General features: G+C 41.1%; 1 protein-coding gene across 1 annotated transcript; it reads left to right on the plus strand.

Annotated features, from left to right (window-relative positions):
- Positions 1 to 3,306: 3,306 nt before the first annotated feature.
- Positions 3,307 to 12,012, plus strand: LOC309880817 (protein SPO16 homolog; the record flags this gene model as incomplete). The annotated part of the gene is made up of 5 exons (XM_082766116.1): positions 3,307 to 3,375; positions 7,407 to 7,500; positions 8,541 to 8,709; positions 10,414 to 10,492; positions 11,893 to 12,012. The coding sequence occupies 5 exons, from the start codon at positions 3,307 to 3,309 to the stop codon at positions 12,010 to 12,012; spliced, it is 531 nt and encodes a 176-aa protein (XP_082622242.1).

Below are 12,012 nucleotides of genomic sequence, written 5' to 3' on the forward strand. Positions count from 1 at the left end.
TAAAACTGCCTTATTATTTTACAATTGTATTTTTAAAGAATTCCTTATGTTCTCAACACTCTGATTTTTGTATGCAGTCAGAGCAGTCAAAAAAGGTAATGGCTCCACTGTGTTACAGGAAATGGCTTCACAGTTCATTGGTCCTGTCACAGCCATCCAGAAAAACATTGGAGCCTGGATACCTCGTGGATTTATTTTTCTTTAATATACTGACTCCTACATTTACACTTCACAGAAATTTAAGAATTAGGAATTAGACGTATTTGACTTACTTTCAATAGTTGTGTGACATTTCCATACTCTTGCAGTGAGGGGTAACTCTAACTCTCTGGTGGATTTGACCAACAAAAGGTAAACATCAGGTGTGAATCTGCTTCTTATTCACCTGAAAGAAGAAGGTGGAAAGTCATTTTTAAATCACTAAGATGTCTAACTCTCTCTTCCTAAGCAAGCCAGACAACTTGCTATTTGATTTTGTTTTTTAAATATATACTTAAAGTCACTTTCTTATAGAATCATAGAATCATAGAATATCCTGAGTTGGAAGGGACCCTTAAGGATCATCAAGTCCAACTCTCGACACCGCACAGGTCTACCCAAAAGTTCAGACCATGTGCCTAAGTTCACAGTCCAATCTCTTCTTAAATTCAGACAGGCTCGGTGCAGTGACCACTTCCCTGGGGAGCCTGTTCCAGTGTGCAACCACCCTCTCTGTGAAGAACCCCCTCCTGACGTCCAGCCTAAATTTCCCCTGCCTCAGCTTAACCCCGTTCCCGCGGGTCCTGTCACTAGTGTTAATGGAGAAAAGGTCTCCTGCCTCTTGACAACCCCTTACGAGGAAGTTGTAGACTGTGATGAGGTCTCCCCTCAGCCTCCTCTTCTCCAGGCTGAACAGGCCCAGTGACCTCAGCCGTTCCTCGTACGTCTTCCCCTCAAGGCCTTTCACCATCTTCGTAGCCCTCCTCTGGACACTTTCCAACAGTTTCATGTCCTTTTTATACTGTGGTGCCCAGAACTGCACACAGTACTCGAGGTGAGGCCGCACCAGCGCAGAGTAGAGCGGGACAATCACCTCCCTTGACCTACTAGCGATGCCGTTCTTGATGCACCCCAGGATACGATTGGCCCTCCTGGCTGCCAGGGCACACTGCTGGCTCATATTCAACTTGCTGTCTATCACGACCCCCAGATCCCTCTCTTCTAGGCTGCTCTCCAGCGTCTCATCGCCCAGTCTGTACATGCAGCCAGGGTTTCCCCGTCCCAGGTGCAGGACCCGGCACTTGCTCTTATTGAACTTCATGCGGTTGGTGATCGCCCAGCTCTCCAACCTGTCCAGATCCCTCTGCAAGGCCTTTACGCCCTCATTTGAGTCCACAACTCCTCCAAGTTTGGTGTCATCAGCAAACTTGCTCAAAATACCCTCTATTCCTACATCCAGATCATTTATAAAAATATTGAAAAGTACCGGCCCTAAAATGGAGCCTTGAGGGACCCCACTGGTGACCGCAATGTCACCACATCACAAAATTCTTCTATGTAAAAATGCTCTAAAAAGTTTTAAAAGGAAATGTTTTCACTATCATCTCAGATTTTCAGTAAAAATACAGTTTTCAATACATAACCACAAGTCTACATACAGATACAGTGCAACAAACAGAGATGGAAATCAATGTTCTATTTTTTACTACTTTTAATGGCTCTTTGCTGTATAAAAGAAACATTGTTTCCTCATATATAATGGAAAAAAGAAGCACCAGTACTCTGGAATTCCTCTTTCTCTCAGAGTGGTGCTGGGTTTACATTTGTATAGTAACTTCTATATTTAGAACACCAAAGAAAACAGCTGCATAATTAGCTGTCCGTTAAAAACATTCCCTCAAGATTTTTCCTATGCTGAAGTAAACTTACTGCCGTTATTGTTTATGGCACCTACTTGTTCTGCCTGGGATCTTCCCATGGTTTTTGTCTTTTCTGTCCTTTTTATCATGTAAATACGTCACACAATCATAATTGTATGGCAGCAGTCTCTCTCACTGACCTAGATGACTTTTAGTGGGACACTGACTAGGTGTCCGGGCTCCCACCTGTACCTCAGCAGAGGCCAATGGCCCTGCGGACTCCAGGGCAACACAGAGCCCGTGGCAGGAGCCAGAGGGCAGCAACCGGCTTCAGTGTTTCCTCAGTTGCCAAGAAGTTCCCTCTTTCCTAGTGGTAAATTAAGTGCTCGTCATCTGTTTGCTGGGAGATGTTGGTTACTTTCTCTTCATTCCTGAGAAGCTGTGAGGGAAAGCTGGTTGGGCGACTGCACGTCGCCAGCATGGAGCTGCCACGGCTCCTCCCGAGGGCCACAGGAAGGAGTTGGGGCCCTGGGAGAGGCCGGGCCACCACCGGCCCCATGTTCTGCAGTGCCCCTTCATGTCAGAGGCCCCCGGTCCCCTTGCCCAGCTGCAAGGCCGAGAAGCGCCGTGCACAGGACTGCTGTGGGAGAGCAGGGAGCCCTCAAGGCAGGAAGCACGAGCCACAGCTCCCCCTGCCCCACCTTCCCTGCGGCCTCGCCGGGCCCGGGGCCTACATCACTGCCAAATACCCATTTTTTTCAAGCGAGGAGCAGCTCCATTAGAATGTAAATTGGGAACCGAGTGGCAGAAGGGGTTGTGCAAACCAGCTTTCCTGGCGCCTAAGGTGACGTGCCCCAGGTGGGAATATCAGGGGGGCCAGGCTCTGCATGGGGCTTGGGCTGCCTCAGGCGCGTCCCCACTGCCCCGAGCGCTCCTCAGCCAGGTAGAAAATGGGCTCCAACCTGGGCGTGGGGAGTGCTTGCAGAAGAGTGAAACGCAGCCACCCACGGAAAGAGCTGCTGAACTGAGCTGGGCAGGAGGCGTGGGGAAGACTGCCTAAAAATACTTTCCTGTAAAAGGAGCAGAGTAACAGCTGTGCCCTTTGAAAACAGAGCAAAAGTTCCTTAGACATCAAATAAGTTATAGAAATTTCTAGAAATGTATTCTTGAAGTCATTTATGGTGCTCACTCCCTGTTAACACCTCTAGATGCAAATTTTGTGAAAAGCCATTTAGATAGGTAACTGCCATTTTATATAGATCAGTTTGGTGGTGATGGGTACCTGTAAACATCTTGGAGAACTGGGTAGTGCCCTGGTTGTTAATCATACCTTCAATGGATCGCTGTGCCTTAAATACTGTATCTCTTTAATTAAGATATTTGTTATCTCTATTTTCTTGTTTTGTTTTGTTTTGTTTTTCAGAGAGGCAGCTGAGATTTCATTGCAAAGCCATTAAAACCACAAAAAATGACAGAGAGTGGTGGGCAGGAACAGTCAAGATGGATAACAACAGTTATTATGAGTACAGGCCTTCAGGTACAAAACTATTTGTCAAGAGCAGCATGTGACTCACTAAGAAGCAGTGAAAGAAGTATTTTCTACTTTATATAGATGGAAATATATTTTTTCAATATCAATTAATATACCTTTTAGATGATTAAACAGCAATGTTATTTGAAGTTTGGACTGGCGCACGCTTCGTTGGGTTAGAAAACTGGCTGGATAGCCGGGCCCAAAGAGTCGTGGTGAATGGAGTCAAGTCCAGTTGGAGGCCAGTCACTAGTGGCGTCCCCCAGGGCTCGGTGCTGGGGCCGGTCCTCTTTAATATCTTCATCGATGATCTGGATGAGGGCATTGAGTGCACCCTCAGTAAGTTCGCAGATGACACCAAGTTAGGTGTGTGTGTCAATCTGCTCGAGGGTAGGAAAGCTCTGCAGGAGGATCTGGATAGGCTGCACCGATGGGCTGAGGTCAACTGCATGAAGTTCAACAAGGCCAAGTGCCGGGTCCTGCACCTGGGGCGCAATAACCCCAAGCAGAGCTACAGGCTGGGAGATGAGTGGTTGGAGAGCTGCCAGGCAGAGAAGGACCTGGGTGTGATGATGGATAGTCAGCTGAATATGAGCCAGCAGTGTGCTCAGGTGGCCAAGAAGGCCAACAGCATCCTGGCTTGTATCAGAAACAGTGTGACCAGCAGGGCTAGGGAGGTGATCGTCCCCCTGTACTCAGCTCTGGTGAGGCCGCACCTCGAGTACTGTGTTCAGTTTTGGGCCCCTCGCTACAAGAAAGACATCGAGGTGCTTGAGCGGGTGCAGAGAAGGGCGACGAAGCTGGTGAGGGGCCTGGAGAACAAGTCCTACGAGGAGCGGCTGAGGGAGCTGGGCTTGTTCAGCCTGGAGAAGAGGGGGTTCAGGGGCAACCTTATCGCTCTCTATAGGTACCTCAAAGGAGGCTGTAGCGAGGTGGGGGTTGGCCTGTTCTCCCACGTGCCTGGTGACAGGACGAGGGGAAATGGGCTTAAGTTGCGCCAGGGGAGTTTTAGGTTAGATGTTAGGAAGAACTTCCTTACCGAAAGGGTTGTTAGGCATTGGAACAGGCTGCCCAGGGAAGTGGTGGAGTCACCATCCCTGGAAGTCTTTAAAAGACGTTTAGATGTAGAGCTTAGGGATATGGTTTAGTGGGGACTGTTAGTGTTAGCTCGGAGGTTGGACTCGATGATCTTGAGGTCTCTTCCAACCTAGAAATTCTGTGATTCTGTGATTCTGTGAAGTTGCTTCCACCATAGCACTGGTCGTTGTCTTTTTTATTTTTATTTTTCCCTACCTACTTCTGTACATATTTAGTATTCTAGCCATCTGCTATTCTGAGTTGTACTGCTTTAGGCCTGTTCTCCTGACTCATCACTTCTGCACTGTGCTGATGCTGCTTTCAATTAGTCGTATAAATAATTCTTGCAGGAATGTTTTTAATTGTCTGAATTTCTCCCTAAACACTTTATTTTCTACTGTACAGTATCAACAATGGAGTAGGTTATTACTTAGTAAGTGTGCAATTAAGCTTAAAATAGTCGTACAGATAGTGATGTATATTTATAACTGTTAATATCAATTCCCCAGTAAAATGAAAGGGGCTGTCAAGGAGCTGATAATTAGTGCCTGCAGCTGAGGCCAATTTCATGCTAGCTTGAAAGAATTTAGAGGCTGAGGGCTTTAACTTACAATCAGGGATAGCTTACATTAGTTTTTCTAATGAGGTTATTGCTCTATCTTTGCTGTGCAAATAGGTGAATGGTTTTGAATTAATTTCTGAGTCATTTCACTTTAAAGCCTATTCTTATTTGTCTGCTTGCGCTGGGAGGATAGCTGGTAAACTGTTCCAGGTTGGTAAAAGTTTCAAGAGCAACTTAATCTGTAATATGGTGAGAGGTATCAGAGTGTGATGATTGCATCGGCTATACTTTTTAAGTGTGTAAACAGGAAAAGAAAGACTAGGCATAACATGGGTCCCTTGCTGAACGAGAGGGGTGTCCTGGTAACGGGAGATGCCGAGAAGGCTAAGATACTGAATGCTTTCTTCGCTTCAGTCTTTGCTTCAAGGACTCCCCCTGGGGACTCCTTGCCCATGGTGGGAGGAGAAAGGGTCTGGGAAATGGAGGGCTCCCCCATGGTTGACAAGAGAGTGGTTCGGGAGCATCTGAGTGGGCTCAATGCATACAAATCCATGGGTCCCAATGGGATGCATCCACGTGTGCTGAGGGAGTTGGCAGAGGTGATTGCCAAACCGCTCTCTATCATCTTTGAAAGGTCCTGGAGAACAGGAGAGGTGCCTGAGGATTAGAGGATAGCCAATGTCACTCCGGTCTTCAAGAAGGGCAAGAAGGAGGATCCGGGAAACTACAGGCCAGTCAGTCTCACCTCTGTCCCTGGAAAGGTGTTGGAACAGCTTGTTCTGGATGCCATCTCCAAGCAATTAGAAGAGAAGAAGGTTATGAGTAGTCAGCATGGATTCACCAAGGGGAAGATGTGCTCGACCAACCTTGTTGCCTCCTATGATGGCATCACCAGCTGGGTAGATGAGGGGACAGCAGTGGTAGATGTCATCTACCTTGACTTTAGCAAGGCTTTCGATACTGTCTCCCATGACATCCTGATAGCAATGCTGAGAAAGTGTGGGATAGAGGAGTAGACAGTAAGGTGGGTTGAGAACTGGCTGACTGGCCGAGCTCAGAGGGTGGTGATCGGCAGCGCAGAGTCCAGCTGGAGACCTGTGACTAGCGGTGTTTCCCAGGGGTCGGTGCTGGGTCCGGTCTTGTTCAACATCTTCATCGACAACCTTAATGAGGGAATAGTGTCTGCCCTCAGCAAGTATGCTGATGACACAAAGCTGGGAGGAGTGGCTGACATGCCAGAAGGCTGTGCTGCCATTCAGTGAGACCTGGACCGGCTGGAGAGATGGGCAGGAAGAAACCAGGTGAGGTTTAACAAGAGCAAGTGTAGAGTCCTGCACCTGGGAAGGAACAACCACATGTATCAGTACAGGCTGGGGGACGACCTGCTGGAGCGGAGCTCTGAGGAGAAGGACCTGGGGGTCCTGGTGGACGACAGGTTGACCATGAGCCATCAGTGTGCCCTGGTAGCTAGGAGGGCCAATGGGATCCTGGCATGCATGAAAAGGAGCATGGCCAGCAGGTCAAGGGAGGTGATCCTCCCCCTCTACTCTGCCATGGTCAGGCCTCACCTGGAGTACTGTGTCCAGTTCTGGCCTCCCCAGTACAAAAAAGACAGAGATCTGCTGGAAAGAGTCCAGCTGGTTGCTGTCTCCTTCAGGGTACACTTGCCATCCTGACTGTATTTTGTACTCTTTTATTAGGTCATGACACCTCCTTGCATGGCACATTGGCTACATTTTAAAAGGGTAACCTAAAAAACATGTTAGTTAAAAAGGATTCAGTGGTCTAATCTTTAAAATGTGTGGGCTTGAGCAGCTTTTATGTACTGCAGAAATGCTTTTTGTAGGCTGAAAACTATATCCAAACCCACTCCATTCTGCAGATGATTATGTTGGATACTGCAGTGTGTTAGTTTGCCTGATTGGATTGCATACTGTCAAAAAGCTTTAACGAAAATCATTTCCCATACAGATTTTCTGATTTATCTTCCAAATGAAATGCTGATATCCATGAAAATAATAACAGTCTAATTAACTGGAGTCTTAGAAACACACAACTATATGTTCCTCACTTCTGCAAATCTTCTTTTAGTATATCTTACAAAAATAGGATATAAAATGTTTGAGCTTCTTTATGCTTTATGCAAGTTTCCTGTGGCAAACTGAATGTATGCATACAAAATTGCTGTTCAATGATTTCATATCTTTCAATATAAATATTCCAAAACTTAATTAACTGAAAAAGTTTAATTAATGCTTTACTACTTTTATTGCAAGTAGAATAAATATTTTTAAAGCAACAATGCTAAAGTTCCATCTAAAACCTTCAATGTTTTAAAAATCTTTGTATTTAATTTGTTGGCTGAAAACGTAAAAATAACATGTTACAATTTATTTAGAATCATGAAATCTCTACAGTTCTACAGAGGCAGCAACACCGAGTTCGATATTCAGAATCAGTGGAAATTGGATCTGTGATTTTTTCTCTTTCTGGTACGGTACTTTGAAGTTTGTTTTTAAATTCCTAATCTCTAATGATGCACCAAGTCAGGCTCTGTTGTAGGCTGCAGTGAACTGAATAAAAGCTTCTGTGTTGGGGTGTCATGCAGTCGTGCAAGGAGCTGTGATTTCGTAGCACTTTTAAGTCAGAGGATGGAATGTTTCCATCATCGGCTGGACTGTTTAGTATAGTTTTGTTAAAACTGAGTAACCTTGTCGAGTGCCATTTAAACCTAAGATAGCCATTGAGATTTTTAGTATACATGGCTGTAAATGTAAGAGTGAACTGAGATCTTTGGCTTTAATTATTCCAGTTGCATTTGCAGTCCTGGTGGTAACAAGGGGGTTAATGAGCGTATTTGTTGTTTGAACAGGTTTGATTAGGAAATCACTGAAACCGCAAACATGAAACACCTGTCCATCCTTCTTAGAGCAGTGGATGCTTTAGACAGGTAGACAAGATCTTTAGTCTAAAGCTTCCCTGAACTATAAGGATTAAAGGCATAGATTGGTCCAGTCTTTTGTATCTCCTTGTTAAACCTACTAAATTTACAACATAACTTTCCCTTTCAGAGTAACTTAGTTGATGGGGTTATAATTTCATTTTTCATGGTAGACATTTTAGCTTAATCTTAAAGTAAAGGGTATTTGTTTAGCAAATCTTATTTCTAAATAAGATAAACTCTTCAATCTGTCTTTGTACTAGTCCTAAATACATTCCATCTTAGCAATTTCTTGTTCCTGAAGCATTTGCATGCAAAGGCATTCAGATGTCTATACCTTGAGTGTACTGAATGCTTTTTTGATGTTATGGTAGAAAATAACCTCTGAGTTTTCTGTAGTTTTATCTTAAAATTACTAGCTAAATCTCATGATTGCATTTCACCATCAAGATTTGTGAATTCATTCACACATTTTGTTCCATTGACTTTTAAACTAATACTGGAATAACAATTCTACTTATTGATCTAGGTTTTTGTAGTGAGAAGGCTTAATCACGTTATTTCCATGACATATATTAATTTCTTCAATAGGTGTTGCATTTATACTGGCAGACACTCAAGACATAGTTATGAGAGGGGAAGAACAGTTTTTAGAAAGAATTCAGAAGTTCATAAACATACATCGGAATAGTTTTTTGGTTTTGTCAGCTGCTCTTCATGGACCACAAGAATGGAATATAATGTTTAGGATTCAGAGAAGGTATGATTTTGACATCAAACCAATCTTTTTATTACTAGGAAGAAATGAAATAACTGTTTACTCAGCAGTCCTAAACTCAGATGAATTTTATTTTCCCCCAGCAAAAAAAAAAAAAAAAGTTTATTAATGGAAAATGAAAAAAATGCTGAGTGAATCAATCCAACATGTCATAGTTAACAAAAAGGGATCTTCCTCAAAACAGCAAATAATCTTCCTTTCAATCACTTTATGGCTTTGTAATCCTTTTTCAAGTTTTTCTCTTGCACTGGAAAATTAGGCAATTTTCATAAACTTTTTTTTTTTTTAGTTCTGTCAGCATCTTTTCTTGGTCATTTTCAAAACAGAACAGGTAAGTTTTCTTCATGTGAAAAGGCTTTATTGTAAAGTACAGATTCTTTACCAGGTGTTAAAATCTGTTCACTTTGAACGGTGTCTACTATGCACAGCTAAACAATGGAAATAATGTTATTCTACGCTAGGAGTATAAAACTAGACATTAAAACTGGTGTATTTAAAATATTATCTGTGATTTCTAATGAAGCCTGAAAACTTACATGTTTCAGTATGCACCTGCTGAGAACAGTTATAAGATTCTGTTCCATACATTTAATCAAAACTATTTTCAGGTAGGTACAGTAGTCTTAACTGCAGTTGATTTTCACTCTTGACATCAAAGAAGTAACTATTCCAATGGAGTTTTTGATCTTTACCTCCTTGAAACTAGCGCCACGTTCATTAAATCCAGGGCACGTTGCCAAAATGCTGATGAGTAGCAGAGTGTATGGGATGAAATGTAGGAATCCATTATCCTTGTATGAAAATTCCATAAATTTTCATGAGAGCTCTTAGAAGCTCTGCCACCATTCAGCAAGAACGTATTATTCAGCTGATGGCAATGCTAATTCTCAATCTACTTTTGTGCCTATTCGGAAGTGAGTTGATCACTAACAAATGTGACATTTTGAAAATATATTCCCTTTGGCAAGTCAGTAATTTTATTAAAATAAAAAAAATAGTTTTCTCATTTCAGGCCACGCCAAATTGATAGTGACAAGACAATTGTATTTTAGATATTTATATTTTTAGATTAAATTATATTTTCTACAACAGAAAATGACAGCAATGCTAACTTTATTGTCACTGTTACAACATACTTAGGCTAAAAGTCTAAAGAGAGAAGCTCTGTGCTTGCCTAAGCTTTGATACCTCTCTTCTATGACTGCCTTGAATGACAACTGGCACTAGTTATTTTAATCTTCAGATTCCATTCTCAAGCATGAATGCATATGAATAACTTTATTTATATAGAGGGAATGAATTTCAGGTTAAATTATTGGAATAAAGTTAAATTATTGGTCCAAGTCTTTACGTGAAATTCTTAGAATTATCTCAAAATCTTAATCACATCTAATTAACATACGGATTGCTATATTTAGACAGCACACTACAAAGATATAGTTCAAGTTCTGAATTTTTTTTTAGCAGCTGAACAAATGGTTTAGAAATGGGACAGATACTTATACAAACAGCATGAATTTTCCTGTTACTGTTAAAGATAAAAGCAATCTTCTTCATCTAAAAATAAAAACTATTTGTGGTGCAGACATAGAAGTTGTTTAGATTGTGTGGGAGTGATTTCTGAGTTTTATGGCATAATAATTCAAGTGCATTCAGAAAATAACCTAAATTTATTTTGATGTGCAGATTCCTGGGCAGCAATTTACGTATAATACCAGTTCATAATACTGCTGAAACGGTTAAGTTAATGCTAACTATAGCTAAGGTAAGTCTAGTTACATATACTTAAAATTGTTAGCTTCTCAGAACTTCAAGTACTTCAGAAGTATATTAACCAGGAAAAATAAAATAAAATAAAATAAATAAATTAGAAAATACTTAGTTTTCCTTACTGGAACTTTGTGTCATATTGACCACAATCCATGTAATAACCTTGAGGTAAAACTGTTGCTCAGTTCTTTAAGCAAATATTTAAACTATTGTTAAAGGTAACTTTAAAAGCTTCTAATAGCATGTATGAAAAATGAGATACTTAAGAGCTAATTCAGCTCTTACTTACCACAGTTACATTAGGGTGTCTTGATTTCATCAATTAGATCTAAGTATGTAATGGCTTCTTCAAGTAAAATTGCTATCTGAAAAATCTGGTTACCTGTAGATTTTTAAATGATGCACATAATAATGTTATTCTTATAGTTTAACAAGTGTAATTTGTCTGTAACAGCAACACATCCTGTACACATACACATTATTAGAGTATGTTCACTAATCTGGTTTTAAGAACATTTTTTTCCACAAGAATTTTAACTTGCACACTAACTATAACAATATGAGAAGCATCTCATGTACCAAAACTTTAAAAGTAGGTTCGATAGCATGTTAGAAATCAAATATGAATTTGTTTTATCCTTTCCTGAATTTATCTAAAAATAGTTAGTATTAACCTGTTTGGAGTATTCATCATTTTAAGTGTGTAACCTACATCTCATTTATTATATGTGAAGAGTTGCTAAACACTTATTACAAGGTTGAATGTTGTACTTTTCTAACTTTTTATGGACTCTATTGTGGTCTCATCTCTTAATGAAGCATTAATTTAAAAGCTTTTAAGATTACTGTTGATCCTATAAACTTGAATGTGCTTTTCTGCTTGTGCAGAATGAGTACGCCAGATTTCAACAGGACAGCCCTGTAAGAAGTGACTTAGTACATACTACAAATTGTAGGGACATAGTACATATTACAAGTTGCCACTACATTATTTCTTGTGAATGCAGTATAGAGCCAACTTAATGACCTCTTGCATGAGAGTCACTAATTGTCATAGGACCTAAAAAATATTTTTTTTATTGTTCTAACATAGGCCAAGGGAACAATACCATCCAACTAGTCTAGTCCTGAGCTATCACATCAACTTCTCTTGAAATAGTATCAAGATAATCAGAAGCAATGCTGATGGAACCAGTTACTTCAGGACTGGTCCTGCAGCTAAAGGAATACATCCCATCACCTCTGCGTACATTATTTCTAAACATTTACTTCAGAAAACAGGATTAAAATTTCTTTATGATAAATACATTTGTACTATTTGAAAATTAAGATACTGAACATTTGTTTATCTAAAAAGAATTGTTACCTACTTGTAATATTTTTCTTTCCTCTAAGACGACTTCCAAGCCATGTGCAGATGCTATTCGTTACAAAATGGCAATGACAAAAGCCCACATAATGGAAAACAGTCCAGTTTGGAAGATGCTTCAGGAATACCAGTTGCATTGTAATTAA

Source organism: Aythya marila (genome assembly GCF_965140915.1).
Source record: "Aythya marila genome assembly, chromosome: 8".
NCBI classification, from domain to species: Eukaryota; Metazoa; Chordata; class Aves; order Anseriformes; family Anatidae; genus Aythya; species Aythya marila.